General features: G+C 33.7%; 2 protein-coding genes and 1 long non-coding RNA gene across 7 annotated transcripts in view; all 3 read right to left on the bottom strand.

Annotated features, from left to right (window-relative positions):
• The window catches only part of LOC128229338 (uncharacterized), a 40,838-nt gene extending 25,363 nt beyond the window's left edge, over positions 1–15,475 (bottom strand). Inside the window, exon 1 of the mRNA XM_052941210.1 lies at positions 15,396–15,475. Coding sequence (XP_052797170.1) covers positions 15,396–15,475 — 80 coding nt within the window. The remainder of the gene's footprint in view (positions 1–15,395) is intronic.
• Positions 5,155–15,034, bottom strand: LOC128229343 (uncharacterized). 3 transcript variants are annotated; one of them, XR_008260078.1, is made up of 7 exons: positions 14,728–15,034; positions 14,128–14,218; positions 8,559–8,701; positions 8,102–8,250; positions 7,395–7,513; positions 5,701–5,842; positions 5,155–5,489 (listed from the first exon to the last, which is right to left on the bottom strand). It is a non-coding gene; the product is annotated as an uncharacterized LOC128229343 (long non-coding RNA). The 3 variants fall into 3 exon arrangements; XR_008260079.1 differs by having other exon boundaries at positions 14,120–14,218; XR_008260080.1 differs by lacking the exons at positions 14,128–14,218; positions 14,728–15,034 and adding an exon at positions 11,634–11,692.
• A 1,745-nt stretch (positions 15,476–17,220) lies between the features above and the next one.
• On the bottom strand, positions 17,221–23,787 carry LOC128229332 (uncharacterized). Of its 3 annotated transcripts, XM_052941202.1 has the most exons (9): positions 23,353–23,787; positions 21,485–21,786; positions 20,596–20,794; positions 19,318–19,422; positions 19,119–19,154; positions 18,953–19,003; positions 18,750–18,860; positions 18,581–18,664; positions 17,221–18,426 (listed from the first exon to the last, which is right to left on the bottom strand). In XM_052941202.1, exons 4-9 carry the CDS (start codon positions 19,387–19,389, stop codon positions 18,127–18,129), a joined length of 654 nt encoding a protein of 217 aa, XP_052797162.1. In that variant the 5' UTR covers positions 19,390–19,422; positions 20,596–20,794; positions 21,485–21,786; positions 23,353–23,787; the 3' UTR covers positions 17,221–18,126. The 3 variants fall into 3 exon arrangements, with proteins under 3 accessions (XP_052797162.1, XP_052797163.1, XP_052797164.1); XM_052941203.1 differs by lacking the exon at positions 18,953–19,003; XM_052941204.1 differs by lacking the exon at positions 18,581–18,664.
• Positions 23,788–25,792: the final 2,005 nt, after the last annotated feature.

A 25,792-nucleotide genomic window follows, 5' to 3' on the forward strand; every position in this document is an offset into this window, starting at 1 on the left:
CATAAATAACCCTTTTAGGAAGCGTATCAAGTGCACTATTTGCACTAAATCTAAACTAGATCATTATCTCCAATACTCCAATACTGCTTATCCTAGCACCCTCCTGTTTTAGTACTTGCTCAATTATACGACAATTATTATTTAAACACCGAAATACCTAGTTAATGGCCTAATTCTGAATAAATTAATCCCTGTTACCCTATTTTTACTTCATCTGGATACTGTCAAATCCACCAGTATCGATTTTGTTTGCCTACGAACACTTCACAGTGCAATAGCTTTCCATGACGCCAATTTCTGTATAATGTAATGAATCGAATTATATATGATACAATGGCCCTAACGATGGACGGTTCATAACAACCATTTAAAACAACCAATCTATATAGAGGGATCAGATTTTAAATCCAGCAGCGGTAAAAGGCATAGAATGATATATTTGTATATTTTGAGCGGGTAATATGTACGACTCGCGGCATATATATGTGTTATGCTCAAAAGTTAATAGGCTCCCTCTGTTGGTAACTGCAATCAGACCGTAGACGTTGATAACTTTAGCAGCCCGAAATTAGGTGAGATACGACGACGCTACATTAGGCTACACTTTGCAACCGTTTCACACTAAATGTCGACTAGCTGGTGCAACGCCAATTATTTGTAATACTTTACTTGTAGCATTTTATCACTGAATTTCATTTTATGAGAATACATATATATTGCCATATTAAATGTCCATTGCATATTAATTTTACAATTATGTTATTTTGTTCGTAACATATCTACCCCGTTACAAGTACATGCGTATGATATTTATCTTTAATGCTTATCGCCCTTAGCGCATTTTGTTGTCAAAACGTCTTAATTCTAAATGCGGCGTTCCAGCATGGATAAAAGCTATGTAATATCAACTTATGTATAGCCTTATGACAATCACGTGGTAGATACTGACCAAAAGATATATGATTAAACATTCTGTTATTGACAAGCGTCGAGGATACACCTCTGTTAGAATTTCCTTTGAAATTACAACATATTACATTAACATTTTAAACTAGTAAAAAGGAATAGATATCACTGTTATTGTTTATTATCACAATCAAATAAAACACTTAAAGCTGCACTCTCACAGATAGAATGTTTTGACAACAAGCCCATTTTTGCGATAATCCATGGAAACCACTTAAATAAAACTGCTGACAAAAATGAGATCGAAGATTTTTATATTTCAGTTCAAAGATTGATTTTTCTTAAACCGTTAGTTTAGGCATTAAAACATTAATTTTGGAACGGAAATATGAAAATCTACGATCTGATTTTTTGTCAGCAATCTTATATTATTGGTTTGCAGATATTTACGCAAAAAATTGCTCTTTCCAAGATAAAAAAAGGTAAATCTGTGACTGTGCAGCTTTAAAACGTGTATGCTGTTTTACTTGCAGACTTTTGAAGTGAGCGTTGGACAAATTATAGTGATAACAACATTGCGTCATATTCAATTAATAAAGTGTTCAACACCGTGTTTTCCGGACATGACTTTTAAATTCTGTAACACGATAGTCATCATAGCTTTCCGGACACGCACAACATAAGCACGCACGTCAAAACCGAACAATATTGAACACAAATTTCAAGTATCCTTTATCAATACCAATTTCGTTCAGTATTTTTATGCCCAATGACGTTGCTAACGTTTTCATTTTTGTAATATATATGTTGATATGCAAATGTGATTATGCTTAATGTTTGAATGTATAATTCATGTATCTTTCCTTTTAAAAGGAATGTCCAAACGAAGACACATACCAAGTAAGTAATATTAAACACGCGTTAAGGACTTCGGCATTTGTCGTTCATAGTAAGGGGACCTTAACTACCATGAGAGACCCTTGAATGCCAGTTATCAAGTCCTCTCCTAAAATATACGCAGACTCGGTTGAACAGATAGTTGGGAATTAATGTCAGTAATAAAGTCCTCTCCTAAAGTATAAGAATACTTGGATGGCTACGATAATGTCCGGAACCAACCTTTAATAAAATGATATTGGTACTCTTTTAGCAGTTTATTTTTCGATGTTTCGCTTAAGACATGTAATTATGGCAAAATTGGGCAGCCGATGCACTTGTGTCGTTTGGATTTGATTCAACACGGTTTATGGTGAATTCACCGGCACGTAGTAGCGGATAAAACTACCAAATTCTCCAGAATGGTCTAAAACATCTGATCCGAGCAGCATACACTGAAATAACAACACTACCAATACCTGGTGACCAACCCTTGATTTGTGACCAATTATATGGCAACATGCCATTATAATAATGGTTTCATGTAATTGAGGCATAATCAAATTATTTCATACACTGTGTATCAATTCCAAACTGTAGTTATACGTCATAGTTTCATGCTGTTTTCATAACAAGCATTATGGATTCGATTTCATTCTCCCTAATTCTCGGAAAACTGAAATATGAATGTTTGACATCTGGGCTTGTACCAGTAGTTTTTATATTTTTGTTTATAATGAATGATTTCATAATGGCCGTTGGGGTTGTAATTGTAATAATTTTATTAATAAAGAATGATTTTGGGGTTGTCCTTGCCTTTATCAAAGTACCATTCTAGTAAATTTATATGATCTTTCTTCGTTTAATTCTTTCACTGTAAATTAGTGAATGCTATCGCATCAAGACGGAGCCCAAGATTGAACTGTGTTTCAAATGCGCATGCGTTAAAAGTGAGCTGCTTCCACAATTGCGTTTTTTCCTTAGCTTACGTTGATAAATCTGTAAAATATCAAATGTCAATATTTGCATATAGCATCCTCTTTTTGAAATAGTTGACATGTATTCTGTGAATTTAAGTCAAATAGCTTCAAACTATTTAGTTTTATATTTCTAAACCAGTGATTGTGCTGGGACGATGTTATACGACTAGTGCTGTGACGGAAAGCCTGAGAAAAATACAATACAAACTCAGTAGACAGTTAAATTTCGCCTCATTAAAAACATATATCAGTTTGAAACTTAGATCATGTGAGAGCAATGTTTAAATTGTCTTTGTTATATCAAATTAGTTTTATCCAGCGTATGGTTTGATTTTCTACTTTGTCTACATGTGTCATATTGCTTTGACCAACTGTGAGCAAAACTTGTACACATAATAGGATGCAAATATTAGTTATTAGACTCAAGATCCCGTTGTTACTACAAACATAATAACGCACTTTTTGGGGTAAATTTTGACTGAATGAAATGACGCAAGTTATGTTTTCTTGATGAATAGGTCTCGACAAATGTATTACTCTGAAGGTTTCCATGTCTTTTTTGGTTATTTAAAAACATAGCATTTTGACAGTTTTCTGCCAAATGTGACATACAGCATGGTATTGTTTACCGAATGTAAACGAATGTGGTATCTAAATATATGGTCAACATGGTTGGGTATTGCTATTCTTTTTTTTTCTTCTTAAGGCCGTTTATCAAATAGCATACACAAAGAGGTCGTATTAAAGACCACTCTTGTTTGACTTGTGCTTGTTCCTGTAGTTTTTCACGTAAGTATTGGTACCAAATGTTTCTTGCTTCTTTTTTTATAACCTAAATTGTCACTCATACAAACAAATTTATTCAGATTGTTGGGATAAGAGTGAGGCGGTGCACACAATCTAGTTTTAACACCCAGAAAATTTACATTTAACTAACCGTTCCAAGGCAGTAACTAAAAATCCTTGATAAACACCCCATGTTTTATATATTATAAATGAAGTGTGTTGTTTGTGGAGTTTTGTGTTGTTGTTCCATTCTTCTGATTTCTGATTGTGTTTTTTTGTGTTATAATTTTTTTTTAATAATTATAACACAAAAAATCAACACTCTTATACCAACAATCTGAATAAACTAAAAACGTAAAGGATAATTCTTATCAAAGTTTACATTAACTTGAAGAAACTTAATAGGTTTACCCCGAGTACTTCTATGATTAGGGATCCCAACTCTATTTGCAGACGAAGGAAAACAATTCAGAGTACGTCATGCAATATTTTTCAAAAAATATGATGCAGTTATTGTTTGAAACTATAAAAATCCCACACAGTCTGCCTTAGCAAGTAAAAGGTTAACAATTTTGTGATCATAGAGTTCCATAATGAAAAGCATTATTGTACTTACACTGAAAATAAAAAAAGCATTAATAAAAATAAACATACAATATATATTTGCTGAAATTTTCTTCCAAATGATAACCCTAAGTAAAAGTTTGCAATAAAGCGACGGCATACCTGGATTAGCTATTCTGTTAGCAATTAGCGATTTAAGACTACTTTTGTACTTAGATATACTGTTATGAGGACAATTAACATCTGAAACCCTGTTTCAAACGTTTTTCCATAATAACTTTACTGTGGGGGGCGAAATATTTGACATCCGTATGATGGTGAACTAGGTACATCTCCATCTAAAAAAAGGGTCATTAATTATTTAAAAAATCACACTAAAATGGTGTTCGTATAAACACGCATTTAAAAAGAATTGAATATTTTGTCAACTGTCGACTTACGTTAAAAACGGCGCGATCACTTACCTAATGATAAATAGGTGAATTAGAGCTATTGAATAAACGCTATTTTACACGCTTTCAAATTGAGTGCTAACAGTAACAAAAAGAACCTTACATCTGTTAACATCATAATTAGTATTTTTCTTTAAGAACTTATAAAAACATCCGTATAAGTTTTTTTCATGACCGCTCGTGTAAGATATGTTTATCCCAACACGAGTGTAGGATGTTTTGCGGAAACGAGGTTTAGAAGAAAATAAGAAATTAAAGGGTCTTAACTGACGACACTTTTGACATTTTGGCAATGCCATGCATACACCATGATTCATTTCCTATTTGAACCAGATGGTTTGTAACATATTTTTTTTAAATGAAAATATGCTTGAGATTTCATCTATCAATGCATCCTGGTCTGTTTTTACAATACAGAAGATAGAAATGTTTGCTTTACCTTAAAAACTGGAACAATCCCAGCTAAATATATATGTTATATATATATGGTCGCTGTGTGCATTATATAAATTCAACACATTTTAACATTCGAACAAAAAAGAAAGCTGTTTTGTCTTCAAATTGCAGTCATAGATAAAAACATCCAATAAAACAGCTGGGTCGAGGCATTTTATCTTTAGAAGACAAACTGGACACATGGAGTGTTATCATGACATTTGGAAGTTTACACTATTATGCAGAAAATGGCCAAACTAAACAGCAAATAAAACCGATCCACAGATATATGGTTTTCCCCGGCGTTGTCCGCCACCCGTTGGAGCACTGGATCTTACCAGCGTAGTCACTGAAGAAGGGGTTTGTTTGAGCACCACATTTGCCGTAACTAACACCTGCTTTGATAAAGTTCTTCAAAAAGTAGGCTTTCTCAGATGTGCAGTTGTTTCTTGTTGTAACGTTGATGCAAGACTTGTAACTATTGTAGGCCCTGGAAAAAGACCAAGATATTAACAAAATTGCCATGGTGATCCCATTTCCTCACTTGATCAAATAAGTAGTTACTGACAGTTTATGCTGTATTTTTAAGCAATTTCCTTAAATTGTCATTAAAATATCTCCAGAATATCTTGTGATGTTGACAGCCAATGTCGTTCGTTAAATAAGTACATATTAGTGATCCTGTTTCGATGAATACGTACCTACAACCATCAACACGTAGCGTATATGAACTAGGATTGCGGCTGTATTTCTGAACTGCTTCGTTTATAGCTGTTCTCAACAAGGAGAAACAGGTGTCAATGTTAGAGTAGGCATAACAACTCAGAACACTGTCAATATAATCTGAAACACACACACAAAAAACAATAGTTTTGCTAATGCGTAATTATAAGTATTTAAGTACGATTAAAACAATGGCTTTCGTAGGACAGCGCGCTCGACTATACGCCGCTTGGTGTTAGAAATGATTACAATAATGAATTAATATGTGTCTTTTAAAAAGCAATAAAACAGACAAACTCAAGGAACGCCGCAATACGACAAATCAGGTTTTCAATGGTTGATAGAAGAACGTCAGCCTTCGTTGTGGGATTCAGTTTTAACTGTTGTTTTTTCTATTTTTTATTAACTGTGACCGTTACCTTCAATCTAGGCACCCTAAATAAAAACAATTGTTAAGCCCCCATTAACACTTCCTACATACCAAGTTTGGTCACAATATGTCAACCCTAACTAAAGTTATTCAGTACCAGACGCTTATCTATTTTTAGTAACAGTGACCTTAATCTTGACATTGATCCTAGGGACACCAACTGTTTAAAAACTGTGTGAAGTATTCAGTCATTTGAATGAAAGGTATAGAAGTAATAAGTGAAACTCCCAACTCACCCTTAAACTTTAACCAGACACAGTGTGCCCTAAAACTCTAACCTAGTTTCCTAAGTCAATCATGGGCCTTTATTTGTATTAAGGATAATTTGGAGTTATGTAAACTCATTTTTGATGGTTGAGAACAACTGTGTGGTGTATTAATTGAATTGAATGAAGGGTATGGGGGGGGGGGGGTGATCGGTCAACCTGAATTTTACTTGGCGTTTATTCGGAAAATCGCGGGATAAAAAAGGTCGTGACGTGGTTAAAGTAACGTAATGTAAAAATTGTAATTATAGAACGTTTTAATACAAGACCATAGACAGAAATAAAATTTACATGATATTTCACCCAAACGCGAACACGAAATATGATCATTGATTGTTTTAGTGTTAAATTGACGTTAATTCCAGCTTAAATATTCGGTGTAAATATTGCGATTTGATTCTTATCAAAATATTACTATGTTTAAATAATGCTTAAAAGTGATATTAGAGGAAAATTAGTGAGTTTTTTTCAGGAATGCGCGCCAAATTGTGTGCGAACGTAACGTCATTACGGATTTGACGTCGTTGGAATTTTGCCCCCGCTTTTGCGAGCTGATGTTTCATTTAAACTTGAGAACGGGCTAAATTTTCGATACAGTGGAAATAATAAATTAGATTTATTGACAATTTGTTGATGTGTAATATTAAAATTATGACAACGCGTCGTTTTCTACAAATTAAGACATGTATAATCTCAATCAGATACATAACCTACATTTCCTGTCAAATAGACTGCCTTGTTCCCCGCTTAATTTTAAAAAAACAACAAATGCATTTTAACATTTTGTTCACCGCCTGCATAAAACATGTTATAATGTAAGTCAGTTCTAAGATATAATGTAAACTCGTAATGACTAAGTAGGGCGTCCACGTATCGCTCGTTCTGCCTTTCTTAAACATGAAGAACTGCATGATATGTTTGAACGATTATGTCTAAGTAAAAACACTTTAACAAACATTTTACAAACATTACCTACCGTACTCACATAACGCACGCATCCCGACCGTCTTTGCTGTTGGGTCGGATTCAAAGAAAAGATCTTGCTGGTAGCATTCTCCAATGGCATCAACTACACACTTAATGGTGCATTCCGACCTGAAACAGTATTTTTTGTTTTCATATAATGTTCATATTTACGAAGACCCTTTTTATCAGATCAGCCAAAAAGTATATTTGATTCTCTCAATGATAATGATTGTCTAAAGAAGATTCATTAAGTAGAACCATCAAAGTTAAACAACCGTATTTGGTACTCGGTATTTTCAGGGACTTACTAAGAAGTACTGAGCAGTCAAGAGGGTTGTAAGCGGTAGGCAGAAACTAAAAATGTGGCGGAGTTTGGTATGCTGGATCTAAACATAGTTAAATATTATTCGTAGAAGTTAGAGCATTTCAATTGTTCGGTACGCAGGGGAGGGGTGGGGGATGATGTTACACCTCTCTAAAAGCAACAACAGTTGTTAATATCCAATTGGAACATGATTCTTTAAAACTATTTGTTTAATTTTCAATAGTTTCAATTAACGATTTTGGACAAAGCATCTTCTGTCAATGCTTAAATAATAATGCGAATCTTATGGTTTCATTTTCATAGAATTAACATTTAAAATCAAAATTTCAAATGTCCTTTAATTATATCAAACATCCCTTAAGCTCAACTACTTTACTTTGGTAGAGACTTACTCTTTACAGATGTTTGAAATAGTCGAGTTCCACTCCTAAATTTCTGTTATGCTCGGGGAGCCAGACATCAGGTTTCTGTTATTTTCAATGAGTTCTGACTGCCCTGGGCATTTTTTCAAACGGACAAGCACAGATGAAAATGAACAGGACTGAAACATGAAAAAATGAACAATATGTTAACCATTGCGCATATAGGATACAGGTACAAGTTCAAAAGCCAAACATCTTCTATGTTCTAGTATAATAGCAGAAGGATTCTCAAAAATAACATTTTTAATCGCTTATAAGCTTGCCATATTATGTTTAAATAGAAACGGATTTCTCGTCCAACACAGGTGCAATGAATATGCAAATGGCATTTTATGTGTCGGTCTTCATAACAGGGTAACTACTCAAGACCATGCACTTCTTTTAAACATAATAACATATATTTATCTATATTTCCTACATAGCTAACCTGAGCAGCTCTTCTTGACCTTGCAGCTGTCGACTGCACCATACTAAGAACATTGCTTTTTGAGAGTGCGAGGTTGCCAAACACGGCGTGTAAATCCTTTACCAGTTGATGTTCTGCGTGTCCGATGATGGAGACAACACAAACTGAAATTGATAATAAAACGATATCTACCATTTAAGTTTTGCTGAATTCTTTGGGAAAATGTATTCTGTCATTAACAAATTAACTTATAATTAATATACACTTTGTTTAATCTGTTAACTGTTTTTATAGCGGAATCAATTTTGTTCAAAATACTTGAAGCCTTGTTGATGTATTAAAATGTTGACTCTGCACATACTTTGAAGAGTATTGTAAATTCTCCCCTGTTCCAGTTATTTAGGTAATGCAAGTACATGTTAATGCTTGAACGTTCAAACTATTTTTTCTTTTTATCTCATTATCATGTTAATGTTATGAGTAAATTTACACTAGTTTATCATAAATTTTATATTTAAAAGTAGAAATAATAATATCTAAAGAAATCTTAGAATCTTTCCTCTATTCACTCTTACATTCGTTTAAAAGGATATGGTTAAATTTTGATACGCATTCTCATATAGAGGATACTAGTTTGTTTCAGTGTAAGATCGCATTTATTAAATGAAATATAGAGATTAATGATTGGTATATAACCTGATATTTTCACTGTTTCGAAGTTTTACCCCGTTCAACTACCCAAGTCAAACATCTGTGCCCACAAAACTTCGACACCACATAAACGACATCATTTCCGAAATGACGTATGGCGCCTTTTTCTAATGAAATGCAGTTAAAACATATTTTAATACCACTATTACACATACAATAAAAATAATATTGCTTGTTTAAGTATAAGATCGAAATACATCTCATCGAGTGAGCTCCAAGAGTTATATTTCACGAGTGGTGTAGCCGCGAGTGAAATATTATAGAATAATGGAGCTATTTACCGACTTTTTCGAATATCAGATAAATACTTGTGACAATATTTACTGTTTCAAAAGTGAAGTATTTAGTTTTGATCAAGCGGATGTACCTACAATGTTTTTTTTATTGAGATCTTAAGCTGATATGTTTACTTATTAGTTTGTATTAAAAAAATCAGTGCTGTTATTTCACTGATAAAACTTCATACTTACCAGAAAACGTGAAATAAGATGCAGTAGTAAAGGAATGAATTTCGGGATTTATGTAAGTATCGGGGTTTGGACGCATGTCTGGAGGCCAAAGGATTCCACGCGTACTTTTACCAGCCCGACTGCGTTTATATCCCCGATAATGACATCAATCACGCAATGCATTGCTTATATTTACACCAATAGCTCATCATTTCATTCAAGAATTGTTTAAAATACAAAATGTAATATTTACCAATGGAAGCAATATAGACGTAGGTGTTAGCCGAGGTAAATACCTCGTGAATTTCACCATCATATCTATCACTAACAATGATTGAAAAAAGTAAAGATTTCTGGAAGAAGAAGAGTCATTGTGGTATTAAAAAGGAAAACATAAGCAGTGAAAATGAATACATATATATTGCACCGTCGATTGTGCTCTAAACCAATTACAAGTCACACAATAATCACTTATGCTATACAACAGGTTTCCTTTTTATTATATTCCTTAATGGATTTTAAATAGCATTTATGTTGTTGTTTTTTGAAAGTGCGACGGTAACGCATGTAATATGTGTTTTGAAACGACGTAGTTGAAATTGTGTCCACGCCTTGTCCGCGCTGACGTGTGTCTTTGGCACAAGAGAGTGTAAAAATTTCAAAACAGTGAAAAACATAAGAACAAAAGTTATGTTTTAACTGTTTGCAACAGTGAAATACCATTTTTATTTTACTGTTGAAACTCTATGAACATTTTGAAAGTGTAATGAACATAAATATATATGATATTAGAACTACTGTTCACAATTATCAATTGATGACCCGCGCTGATATATCTACATGTAAAAATGATCTCTATTCTGTAGCGAATCAATTCAAAAAAATATTTAATATGTTTATATTTAGTTAATATATAACTTTTCTCACGTCTCATTCTTCAGTGAATGAACCATCTTATTCTTACCATTTTTCGTTCTATTATTTATTTAATATCTACAATTCTATGTGAATAATGTTATCTTCATGTTTTGTCAGATGCCGACAGAAATGTTTCCTTAAACCTTGTCTACGACAAAAGCATACAAGAAAAATCAACCTTACACTCTCTGAGAGAGAATTACCGGGATTCTTTATAATATTACAAGTTGATTGGTTTTGTCAAAACGATTTATAGAAAATACTTACAAAACAAAATGTTTTCGCATATAGCCTGGGGCCAACAATATTATCATCATACTCCAGGATATACTCTATAAATAAGTGTTGTATAGGGCCTATCAAGATGCTAAGTTTAACAACTACGATGCAGTTACGCTCGGTTGAGGTAAACAACTTGTTTTTGTCCTTTTTATAACTCTTTACTGACGTTTTCGGCTCAAAGGCCTTAATCTAAATGGAACCATTTTTTACAGTTTAATACTTTATATGACAAGTAAAAAACGAGTGACACTATAAAGGAAATGACGCCATAATATAAACGTACGGAACATAAATTTGATGCTGATATGCGGAAGGCAGCTACATTATGGCACCTTTATATTAAATGATGACATTATCCTTTCATGCTTTTCGATGAAATTAGGAGTTTATATAAATAAAATACAAAAATGACATTATGAGTTAGAAAAACAAAATTTTCCCTAAATTCAATATAGAGCATAATAACAAAGGGATGTAAGTTGGTCGCAGCACAAAATGCTTTTTTAGGAAAGTTGTTGTCCTGTACGGTAGGTACTTAAGCAATACCATTATATGCGTCGTTTTGAAGTTATTTGGTATGCCTGAGTAATGCCTGAGTAATATGATATTTATTGATAGAATGTTAATAGAGGTAAATAAAGTTAAACTAACAATTTCACACACTTTTAAGTTTAAACTCATTTGATACTCATATGTAAAAAAAATTGTAATTGAAATGAGGTATATAACTACTTACGTATACATATGGTAAGTTTCAAATCCATTGTGCTCTGTAATTCAGTATTGAATACAAAGCCCCAACTGGTGTTCGTATAAATACTGCTTGAACATTTCGAAATACCCGAAGTCAAATATTTCGGGAAATTTACCTCTACTATGAAAAATACATTAGTCAGCCCTAAACTAGTTAAGTGTATACATGAAAAACCACCCGTTGGTTTATTTAAGGATGATCAAATTTGTGACCAATGGTATATGGTAAATTATTATTTTACGTGCAATATAAACTTGTTTATCAAAATGAATGGGTTCATGGAAAGATTTCGGAATGCAAAGAATATGGGATTTCTTTCTATTAACGATCTAATTCAAGTAAGTGACAAATACAATAAAATACCCGTAATAGCTTAATCAGCCTATAATATCAATATGTTGGATCTTCAATGCGAACAATTACTAAGCAAAAAATGTTATAATTCCAATATAATCATTAGAATACTGACAAAGTATTTTTTTTTGTTTGTTTGGTATACAATATTGTATTTTTTTACCGTTCGACACACGCGAAGGAGCCCGAAATTAGGAAACTATTATGCAATTATTTGTAGACAGATAAAAATCGAGTTTTATTCAACATTCTTTATCACAGCAAGCTTACGGTTATGGTCTACCAAGAGGCTATGAATTGTACTATCAACAACAGTAAAACCAAAGTATAGCTTCAGCTGAGAATTATTGCAACCGCTGTTTGGTTTAGTGTTTGAATTTGTGATGTTAACATGTCTTTGTCAATAGTTCATTTTTTGTTTGGGCCCTTGCCTTGTGACCCTTAACAAGGTTTATTTTGGATATTTCGACTATTGGTTTTCTGCCTGTATTTTTCATTGTATCATTATAACTACAGATGACTATGAAACAAAAGCTATATGGCTTTAGCTATAATGTACAGCTGTACCTATAAGTAAATTACAAAAACAGTCATAAATTACAGCGGTAGCTATAGTTTTGGCTACATCTGTATTTATGCCTGTAGCTTTTCTTTGAAATACAACAACAGCTATAATTTACCGATGTTGCTGTAAATATGTAACTGTACCTATATTTGATAGGCCATTGTTGTCAAACTTTTTAGCTACTAGTTACGCCATGAATGGAACAATGCCGCCAGTACACTTTTCCATAGTGGATGGTGTAATCGTCGGCGCAGGTGATCACAGGATTACAGTCATAAAAATATCAAATCGACAAACGAGTCAATTCATTCTTCAAGTGTTATGTGGAATTACAAAACATGTCATAGAAAATTCTTCTGCTTTTGTACATCGCCACAACGACAATCTAAACGCAAAACGAAAACCATGCAATTACGACACTATGGCAGCGTGCTGTGCTTGGTATGCAAACATGCTACACACATTAAAAGCAACTGTTCTATTGGTGTAATTTTGAAACGGTTATATTGCGAATAAAGTTACAATTTTATTTACAATTTAAGAATTTAACTACATTACATTTACACTTGAAACATGATATTTGTGACATATGAAAATAAAGTAAACTTACTCCTGTAAGCAAAAATGTCACACTGCGCATGTTAATGATCGTAATATAATGAGCGTCAGATTAACTACATACTTAAAAAGTATTTTCATGCATTCAATATAAATGTATACGTATGAAAATGTTTTTAATTATACCCTTATTGGTTAAACGATTTGATGTCGTATGGTTGAAATTAAAACATACCATATTTGTTACATCATACGACAAATAATACAGATAATTTATCTTCATATAATTTAGAATGGTATTTCTTATCAATCCGTTTTAGTCCCTTCTCCTTCGTAGTTCCTCCGTGGACGATGAGACAAGTGCAACAATACACCAATTAAAAATATGCTAACGTAGAGATTTATGCAATTTAACATTTCTTTCGAAACTATGCAAGCCTCGTTTTCGGCTCACGCACGTGTCCCGGGTAGAAAATCAACCTGATAAAACAAGCACTAACGTACCGTCAAAACAATCACAACAACGTGGATGGCATTTTTCTGTTGGATTTCTTTTCGTTTGAATAACAGAAATATTTGCATTTGTACAACTTACATTGCTTATTTATCTCAATGATAAAACTTTAGTATGATATTTTTGTTTGAATTTAATTATTTTTCAAGAACGACATTAGGTATACACGAACCACATTATTAGCGGTCCTATATAACAAAAGAGTTGGAGGTAACTGTGAGGAGAACAAAAATACAAAAAAAAAACCGTCCGACCCCTTACACCTACCAGGTTAAGGTTACCTCCAACTCTTTTCCATTTGAATTATTTATCATTAAACACCGCAACAAACAAAAAGGTGCTTTAATCATAAATCATGCAAATTTGATATTATATTATGCAAATTAGATACCTCATTTGCATAATAGAATACCGCATATATTTATTCTAATATGAATCGACGTAACGTCATTTGAGACTTAACGTCTACCAACTCACTAGCTTACTTGAGGGGACCATCTAGCAACTGGTAGACGGTAGACGCCATTTTTCGCCGTAGGCGGCCTGGACTAGGGCATTCAGCGCAGAGACTGGCGTCTACAAAACGAAATTTTTGCTCATTATTGCATTTGAAATTTGTATTGCTGCGTAGTGGCTATTCAAAATGAACTTTTAGATGCATATGTTGCCTTTTGTTCAAACAAATACGATTTTTAATTGAATGTTTGGTTTGTGATAGAGTATACTCATCTTGGACACGCTGTTCTAAAAGAAATCAGCAGTTTAAATCGCGACATCATTATATAAGGTTCGCATCTGGCCCGATATATGATATTAAATCGAATGTTCCAAAACCTTGCTTTTTAAAGAAGGTGTATTATTCAGGGTTTAATGATATTTTAAAGTGAACAAATCCAATAGCAAAAATACGCTCTATTGAAAATTTAGTTGATTCTATTCTTTCAGTCGATATATATATATATATATATATATATATATATATATATATATATATATATATATATATATATATATATATATATATATATATATATATATATATATATATATATACATGTATGATACTGTTTTATAATTCGACTTACCTTGAATAGGCTTGTGCAAGATAACAACGAAATTAAGAAATGTATTTCCTCAAAATTAGAATCATCATACCAGCTCAATAGACTTTAAAACTTCCTTGTCGCTTCCACTTTCTCGAAGGTAAAGTATTCTTAACTCTTAACAACTTCTACGAATAAGCTATTGTAAAGCCCTATTGTATTCCTGTCACTGTTACTCATTTCCGTTATTTTAAGTGTTATGTTAATGAAACAATATCACTATTCTTCAAATGGTTCGTAATTATACAATACAATATAATTATTAGTAGTCTAAACGTTTAGAGACTACTCGTATAACCATAAACTTCTTCCGGGTGTTTTCATTATCTTTCGAGTGTGATATCTTTAAATAAGAGCCGATACATATCCCCAAAATGTATACTAGTATACACTTTGTGATGAAATATTTTTGTAGTTAAATACAGTTTATGATAAAACATATATACAAATAAGCCTGATAGTTTTCATGGAAACATTAAGACGAATTTTACCAAGCACTGTTAATTTTTATCTTCAGATAATATGTTATAATGGTAAAATATAACAAATAACGAATATGGCTGGAACGTTTTTATTGATATATCCACCACCGAAACTCAAATATTTATAGGATTCAAATGATTTATAACACGCGTTTTCTCAATACGTACGTCCTGCTTTGTGCGTAGTCTAAAAGCCGATAATTTGAACATGTGAGCTCATGGATGCAAACGTCTAATGTTACTGTCATATATATGTTGAATTTGTGTACATGCAAGGCAAATGTTCAACAAACAGATCGCACATCCGCTTAAGACTTCCAATAATTGCCTGTAGACCTAGTCGCCCGTTTTACGTATTTCTTGTTAAGATGTTTACCTAAGGTTCGAATTAAACAAACAGCGACTTATACTGATATATATTTTAGATCAGTTGTGGCGGAAGTTAATAGCTTATCACACGCGAGGGCAGAATCCAGACCGATATTCTTTAAGAGAGGCCATAAATAGGAATCCCAGGTACGGATCTAAACCACAATCACTAAGGTGATGGGCGGACTCCTATAGCATTAGACCACTCTTATCCCTTAAATGTTTAACAATATTATCAACAATGTCTTTCGAATTCTTTTTACGTAGTATATTTCTGTGAAGTACACACCAGCACTCACTGTTGATCTAGATGCAATTTTATATATCTACTATTTTATCACGCCGTATTGATGCCATCCGTCAAAACAAATCTAGTAATCTCTTTAGCTATTCACCATGGTCGGTATTTATAAAACATCTTAAAACCATTTTTTAAGTTAAGTATCTCCAAAGTAATAATAAATGATAACCTAATCATATATGAAAGCCTTTATTTTCGTTGATTCAATTGTATATTCAAATTTTTATTTTCAAAATACAATTTTCTTACAATATGACTTAAACATTTTGAAAAATTGACTAAAATTAAGAAATGTCTCAAACAGTTTTTTTTTGCAAATACGGCTCCATTCCAATTAGCTCAATAAGACGAATGGCGGAAGGTAAATCTAAATGTTATACATAATCTTTGTACACGTTTTTCATATTGGTTGCAGATATTAATAGCGCGCTTCGAACGAAACTCTTTTGATGACTAGACTACCCTCACCGTCCGAGACTCATTCGGTACAATGCGAACTTCCAGTCACACCGTCCGAGACTCATTCGGTACAATGCAAACTTCCAGTCACACCGTTTGAGACTTATTCGGTACAATGCGAACTTCCAGTCACATGATAATTTTGGAATGACTATTTTTATAGCATTATGATTTGTTTCTGATACACGCTATTTTTGCTAATATATAAATAGTTTAAATGATTTATATATTTTGATGAAAGAGAGATGAGTCTATACTACAACATCAAACCTCTTGTTGACGCATCTTTGATTATTTTCTTTTTTACAATTAATACAACTCTCCTACTTTAAATATCATTTGAAGAAATGAAGTTCACAGAGCTAGTTACTATCTTATCAGTAAGACTTGAACGTCCCAAGACTTATTTTGGAAAATTGTTTTATTAACACTGAGGCATGAATATGTTAATGGGCAATCTGTGGATTTCAGCTTTTACATGTTATTAAAATATGTTTGCTACAATGTGATTTTTTAAATATTTGTTTCTTAACACTATATTTATCGCATAATTATCATGTATCATTATGTTGGACAGCAAGCTTTATATCATGGCGTACGTAAATGTTTTTTTCTTTAATAGCTTTCTAGATAAATTGTGATCTGATATTATGGTGCAATAAATACAGGATAATTGTTTGTTTCAGTGTAAGATCGTAATATATTTCACTGAGTGTCCACCAAAACCTGGCATAGCAACGTTCACGCGGTAAAATATTTTATCATATTCAATTACTTAACTCCATATGTGTTCTTATTTTATGATTCGATCTGCTTTAAATGCGCAATAAATCTAAAAGCAAAACAAAACGAAACTTTGTTTTTAGTTAAAATATGTATTCTATTTCATAAACTGTGTATTTGCATATAACCAAAACACAATAAAAATAACTTTCTAAACTTACCCCTCTTTATATTACACCCGATGTATGCAGTAATATGTGTAATATGGTCGTAATAAAACGACCGTGGGGTTACAAATAGATAGGGAACCCAACCAGATACTTGAGTTCAACAAAGGCCATTCCAATGAAGTGCATTTTATAATATGTAATGAACGGTATTTATAAGAGAAATACATTTTTATACCAGCGGAACTATTACTAAAATATAAAAAAACACTTCTGGAAGTAATAATGTGATAGGTATTTGCAGTCACTTAAATTCCGTGTCCATTTTAGACCTAAAATAAACAACGTGAATTACAGCAGGGTTAACTCATAAGGCAACCAATGGGCGCAGACAGACTCTTATAGACCTCAAAACAACAGAGACATAATATTTGACTAAACCATGATATCACTAGTAAACAATAACGTAACAACATATCAATCAAATGGAAACTAAGAAGCGTGAAGAGGCGTCATAGTAACAAAGAAATAGTATTTCTTAAAGGCACCAATACACACATTTTGAAAGTTAAAAGTAAACTTAAAACTGTATTCACTATACTGAGATGCATTATTTTCGGCATTGCTTAAATGCTTGACTCACCATTTTGTCAAATTATCACACCACATTATGATATAGCCAAACCATTGTCACAGATGTTCATCTTAATCTACATATAAACATTGAATACATTTAATTTGATTTTAATTCCGAAATGCAGTCGGACAGTTTGAATAATCGCATCAATCAATACTATGTATTTGTTAAAGCATTATTCGGTGAACCTTGTCGTTCTCACAGGAAAAAATCAACATCGCTAGAATGAAGTGAAGAGTTTATCTAGTTTCGTTTTGATGACTCAATCTTGTTCCTCCCCACAGGCTGCGCAATACCTTTTGCAATAAGAGGGCCACCATCATGCAAAAGTAGCGCAGGCCAAACGACGAAATCAATCGTAGTTCCAGAAAGTGTGTACTCCTTAAATAAATTGGCATCAAAATGTTGACCTTTGGTAACCACCAGTTCAAAGCGCATAGGCGGACTCTGGACGACCATTTTCCAACAAAGATGCAGGCAGGCTTTCACGAATGGTTTGAGGACTGGTATACACTCTTTGTTCCAAAAAGCCTCGATGTAGGCCTTAAAAACAAAATGTCAACAGTGTCGAATTTGCATTCCAAATGGCCAAGATATACAATCAATTTTAAGAGCAGGAGTTTGTTTTAATTAACTTATTAATAATTGCTTTGAACATATTACAAATATTTGTTTGGAAAGTCTTTGTTTGGAATACCCGTTGTACGATTGGAACCATCGAAGATGAAACTTCTTTTCTCAGTTTCTTCAGCTTATCTTCAATATTTACTGGTTTTACGTCCTGAAGTGTAGACAAAAGTAGTGATAAACATAGATATACATACAATTTACGATACATTACAAAGACAATGAAAGAAATCACTTACAAATTTTGTCTGCATGGCAGAAGGCGATGCTGGTTGATTGCCACCTTTTGGTATCCACCTTTTCTGCAGGCCCATGGCTCCCATTGTAGCGCTATTAAGCACATCTGAAAACTAATGTATACTCTTCGATTTACAATTATTACGAACAATAGAAGGACAATTCCAGTAAACCATACATCAATTGAAGTTCTTTAAAGACTTACCACGTGCTTCTTTTTAGCTGACACATCTATTGATTGTTCGTTTAAGTTAACCTAGAATCATAAAAATATCGAATTGTATGTGCGTCAAATAGTTATTTAACGTGAACATTGTTTTAGTATGCATTCTTCAAAACAAATTGAAATCGAGTCAGCAAAGTTTTCTTACCCGTCCACTCCGTATTGTTATTTCAGGTATACCAATCTTAAATCAGAAAAAAAGCAACACAATACTTTTTAATTTCATTGCTAAAACACAACAATGTATATGGCACTGAAAAATACACAGTTCTGTAACAAAAACGTAAACACTAACATTTATAACGTAAGTATTTACTTATTGAACATGTTAACATTTTTCTATTCACCTTGAAGTTAACTGATTTGGTGTAATCTTCAAACAAAAGATTCACAGCGTCTTCAGCTTTTTTCAAAACCATGTCAGCCTTTTGATTGCAAAACGTGTCAATATTCTGGAACGTAAAAAGCACACAACAGACAGATTTAAGACAGGCATATTTCAACGGATATTGTACATATCATATTAAAATATTTAATTTATATCGCAAACATGCACTTCAAACGTCATTTGAGGTTATTTCAACTTGTATCTTAACAAATATGGCTCTATTCAGTGAAGTATCGTGCTATTTTTATTAAGTTTTCCAGTTTCTTAAGATAACATAAATATTTTCTTGCCGGGGAATGTCTAGATTTGCATGGATCTGTCCACGTTTTGAGTCATTTAATATAGTTTTGTTTACTTTAACCATTATATATTTAACAACGATTGTGAAGGAAGCTATGATAGCTTATACTTAGTGGGGGAAACGGGAGAAAACCCACTTGTCCGGCTTGGTGACCACTAACCGAACTCACGACGCCCATGCGAGTGCGCTAACCACTGCGCTAACCGACAACTAGTTTTGTTTATATATGAATACTTAAGTACTTGGTATATAACACATTGTTAAGACAAGAGCGGTCACAGATAGCTATATCCCTCGCCTCATGGGGACACTTTTTGTAACGAAAGTCAATCAATGGTAAGGGTAATTTCGCAGGAACATAAGAAATGCGAGAAATTAAGAAAGGGCAATAACTCTTTCAAAAAAGGTCAAATTGCAAAAGACTGACAATATGCGCTGCGTCACTATATAGTCATAAACGTAAGGAGAATTGCGAAGAAACCAATTTAAAATGTAAAATAAAGGAAGGACAATAACCCTTTTAAAAATGGTCTAATCGCAAAAGCCAGACAATATGCGCTGCTTCACTTTATGATCATCAATCTGTGAAAGTTTGGTAGAAATCGCATGAAAAACGTAATAGGAGTTGCGAAGAAACCAATTTTAAATGTAAAATAAGCAAAGGGCAATAACTCTTTCAAAAATTGTCAAATCGGGAAAGCCCGACAATATGCGCTGCTTCACTTTATGATCATCAATCTGTAAAAGTTTAATAGAAGTCGCATTTGAAATGTAAGAGGAGATGCATTGAAATGAATGTGGGACGGACGGACGCACACACGAACGCGCGCGCACACACGCACGCACGCACGCACGGAAGCGCGCCTACCATTACTATATCCCTTCGCCTTTTCAAGGCGGGGGATAATAAAAATGACTTCAAAACAGTCAACTTACTATGAGCGTGTCCCTAAGTGTATCAATAGCTTCACTTTTAGTATAACCACAATCGAGAAGGCCTTCAAACGCGTTAGTCCATTCGTTGTCATATATCTCGCTGTACTGTTCCCCGAGCCTGGTGGGCCGACAAGGATCACTGAGGTCAGCTATGTTTGGATTGTCTGCTGTTAGTTTCTCGCCTGCAAATCTACTTAACCTGAAAACAGACATTCAATAACGGAATGAAAAATGGAGATAACTGATTTCAGTCGAACTCACATAATGTCATTTTTATAGTTTATATTTTCCTTGTTGACTCAAGATAACTACAGGGGCTCATTGTGATGGCGCGTCTTGTGGCGTTTTATGAGTGCGTCTTGTGACGGCGTGTGTGTGCGTCTTGTGACAGTGTGTGGGTGCGTCTCGTGACGGCGTGTGTGTGCGTCTTGTGACGGGGTGTATGTGCGTTTTGTGACGGGGTGTGGGTGCGTCTTGTAACGGGGTGTGGGTGCGTCTGTGACGGGGTGTGGGTGCGTCTTGTGACGGGGTGTGGTTGCGTCTTGTGACGGGGTGTGTGTGCGTCTTGTGACGGGGTGTGTGTGCGTCTTGTGACGGGGTGTGTGTGCGTCTTGTGACGGGGTGTGGATGCGTCTTGTGAGTGCGTGTGTGTGTGCGTCTTGTTACGGCTTGTGTGTGCGTCTTGTGACGGATTGTGGGTGCGTCTTGTGACGGGGTGTGGGTGCGTCTTGTGACGGGTGTTTGTGCGTCTTGTGACGGGGTGTGTGTGCGTCTTGTGACGGGGTGTTGGCGCGTCTTGTGAAGGGGTGTGGGTACGTCTTGTGACAAGGTGTGGTTTAAAGACTGTTTGAGGCACGTTACTTGCCATGAATAGAAAGTTCTGAAGTACCTGGTAAGGAGAAGTTCTTTCTCTCTTTGTAGGTCTTCTCCAACCAGTTGGACGCCTTTCAATCTCGTCTGCAGTTCCTTATTTTCTCTCTTAAGTTTTTCCAGCTCATTATTCCTGCCGCCCGGAGATGCAGTTTGGGGACGGGGTTATGCATTGTCTCGCCTTATCATACTCTCTCCTTCAAGTGTACCCTGATGTCCTTCCTTGTGGCGAGGTGCTTGTTGGTGTCGGTGCTCATATGGTAACTGTGGTTCTTTTTCTGTTCGTTGTTTTCTGTAAACACTATAAATTTCCTGCGGGACCTACGGAAACAGAAATTATGATAACTATTGTTTCGTACTTAATGTGTCTTTTTTCTTTAATCAGACACTACCACATGATAAACACAAGTTAACACCAAATATGAAAATGAATGTACTTTATAGCGCCTGATATAAAGCATTTTATGCTTCAATTCCTTTCGGTATTACATTTCCTAGGTAATTGATTAATGAACAAATGCTTCATTTCCTTTTGGCATTACATTCCTTGCTGATTCATTAATACAGAAATATGCTTGAGTGTTTAGCTTAAAGACCACGTGATCGATAACTTGTGTTTCTTTAAATGTTAATACTGTTAAGAATATTTCGTAGGGGGTGGGGGGGGGGGGGCATTTGCAATAAATATATAAGCCTTGTACTACTATGTTTCAGTTATTGCAAAAAATAATAATTTTAAATTGACACTTTTCAGTTAAAGGGGTACGATATAGGTTTACACTTGATAGGTGCATTTTTAATTTAGTTTAAACTTTAATGCAATAGTATGGTTAACACACTTCATTTTGATGGTAAAAGCAAAATAGCATACAGGATTTGTGAGCCGATAAAAATACTTGCAACATTTTGGCACTTTTTAAATAGGGAATTCCTGTACACGTATTTATTAATTGAAATCCCCATTTATAAATACTACTTGTACCCATAACCTATTTGTAAGCGTTTGTACCCAAAGGGTGTTCGAAAGCGTTTAAACCCATAGTTTACTCATAATCGTATATACCCATAGTTGACTCATAATCGTATATACCCATAATTCACTCGTTATTATTTATACCAATAATATACTCGTTATCGTTTATACTCATTACACACTAGAAATCGTATATAGCCATTTTATACTCGTAATCGTATATACCCTAAAATGGTAACACTCGTAATCGTATATACCCTAAAATGGTAACACTCGTAATCGTATATACCCTAAAATGGTAACACTCGTAATCGTATATACCCATTATATACTCGTAATCGTATATACCCATTATATACTCGTAATCGAATATACCAATTATATACTCGTAATCGTATATACCCATTATATACTCGTTATCGTACATACACATTATATACTCGTTATCGTACATACACATTATATACTCGTAATCGTACATACACATTATATACTCGTTATCGTACATACACATTATATACTCGTAATCGTACATACACATTATATACTCGTTATCGTACATACACATTATATACTCGTAATCGTACATACACATTATATACTCGTAATCGTACATACACATTATATACTCGTTATCGTACATACACATTATATACTCGTAATCGTACATACACATTATATACTCGTAATCGTACATACACATTATATACTCGTAATCGTACATACACATTATATACTCGTAATCGTACATACACATTATATACTCGTAATCGTACATACACATTATATACTCGTAATCGTACATACACATTATATACTCGTAATCGTACATACCCATTATATACTCGTAATCGGATTTTCTCATGTACATGTATCAACATTTTAACAACAAAATAAAGAAACAATTTGCTTACCATATTGATTAGAAAATCTGAAGTTTGAATCATCTGTGAAAACATGTACACTTTCATTTCTCCACTCATATGTCCTTTCTTTAAATTACCAATTATATTATTCCATTCTTTGATTTTGGTATCAAGGTCGTTTAAAATAGTTCCAATAGGATATGTCTCAAAATCTCGGTACCATAATGAACGTCCCTCGACGGGAGTTTTACGCGGAAACTCCGGAGATGACTGGCTTACGCCCATTTTGATATGTCATGAAAATTATATATTCTATAATCTTAAAACGATCTCCAAGGTATTCTCATTTCATTTTGTTTCAGATATATGTAAACGAATCTGAGAGTATGATTATGTATCTGACGTTTATTTAATCTGATGATACATACAATTTAAAAATAACAAGGAAGTAATATCCGATACAGTTTCTTAAATGGAAATTACCATTCGTAATTTACTTCCTCATCGAAGTGGGGCCTATATATTATACTTGGGGAGAGTACATTATACTTTAATGACAGTGTTTGCAGATGCCGTAAATGGCTATATTGTTCATAACATTGTAGCTTTTTTAACTCATAGTAATTGTAACAGAAGTCTTAAATAATAGCTTTAACATAGGAGACTAGGGGCGGGTCCAGGATTTGACGTTAGAGGGGGCGTTACTAAGGAGTGAACTCTTTTGACATGCACCTCTCCCTCATGATCGATGTAAAGGTTTTTGCAATTTCTGGTACGAAATGGTGCATTTAGGGCGTGTTTTATTACTTTTGTCTCCTGTATTGAAAGTGAATGTTTACTTTGACGATTCGGTGGGAGGGGGGGAGGGGGATTAATAGGCAGGCTTAATAATCCCTAAAGCATCATTTATATACAGTTTGCATTGCTTTTACTTCAACAGACGAATTAAAGCCTAGCTTAAAATAACGCTCACAAGGAACGCACATAAAAAGAAGATCTTTGAAGTGCCGAACATTAATTGCTAGCAACCGCTTTTGGGGCGCTTCACATTCAATGCCTCCTCAATGCAGAATAGCATTGTGAACGTGATTGTATTCATTAATTATTGTTGAGCTCATTCACACTAGAACCTTTATGTATTTTAAGAACATTCAAATAGACATTTAGGCTAAGCTATGCGCAATTACTTCTAGCAGAAACCCTCTCATGTTGTGAAATTGTACCGACATACTTAAAACCTTATTTGTCATTTTAGACTTATTAATATGTAAAAGAGTTTGAGCCAGAATAAATTGGAGCAAACGAGCAGAAAATTCATTTATTATAATAAAACAGGACCGGGCAAAGATACATTTTTTTCTTCGTATTTTATCATTCGGAATGATTACAGCATAAGCTTGCGCTTCCTCCCTTTATTCAAATACTCAATGGTGTAATCATTTATTCAATTCAAATTAATATTATTATCCTCCAGGGTTTGTCGGGGATGTATTATTACATATTTTGCATTGTTCACATTAAAGAAAGTGTTATTTTTGTCACTTATAAAAGAAAGCAATGGAGGGGGGCCAAATGACAAATATTTTTTAAGACAAAAAAATTGAAAAAAATAATGAAATCGCTGTTTGTTGGAAAATCCGCCCTTTAGAAAAAGAACGAAAAACACTTTTATTCAGAATCAATATGTACAACATATAAGGGGTTGAATGAGTCAATGCGACCCATAAAACAAACATTTCAATATATATAATGCCAGTCGTTAGGTTAAATGGACACTCTTGTTCAAAATCAATACATACACATGTATAACAAAAGTAAATTTTGATTGATTAATCTTTAACTACTAACTAAATAAAGCATTTATAGAAAATATTTGATACTGCTGACAAGATTCTAAACGTGTATTTAAAAGGTGAAAAAAATATGATTGAGAATGCTAACAGACTAACAGTGATCTACTATAGTCTCATAAGGTAGATATAACATTTTTTCTGCACCTTTCTTGAAAATTTAACTCGGTATCCTTCATAAGAACCTTTGTTGTCGCCATTTATTCATCTGTTTTGTTTTATCAAATCATTTGTATTAATTGTGGTAAATTTTGTTTGTGAGTAAAAGTGCATCTGTAATATAGACGGACTTGAAAATAAACCAAATACTGTGATACAACCTATACATAATTATCAGTATAAAAATTAAACCAATCCATAATATAAAACAAGTTTGGTCAAGATATGTGAACCCTAACTAAAATTATTCAGTTTCAACCATTCTTCTATTTTTAGTAACAGTGACCTTGACCCTAGGGACCCCAAACGCAATCCCATGAACGGTTTTCATAAACTCTTCTTTGATACCAAGTTTGGTCAAGATATTTGAACCCTGACTAAAGTTATTCAATTTCAACTGTTTTTCTATTTTTAGTAACAGTGACTCTGACCCTAGGGATCCTAAAAACAATTCCATGAAAGTTACCAATAAACTCTTT

This window comes from Mya arenaria, chromosome 3 (assembly GCF_026914265.1).
Source record: "Mya arenaria isolate MELC-2E11 chromosome 3, ASM2691426v1".
NCBI lineage: Eukaryota > Metazoa > Mollusca > Bivalvia > Myida > Myidae > Mya > Mya arenaria.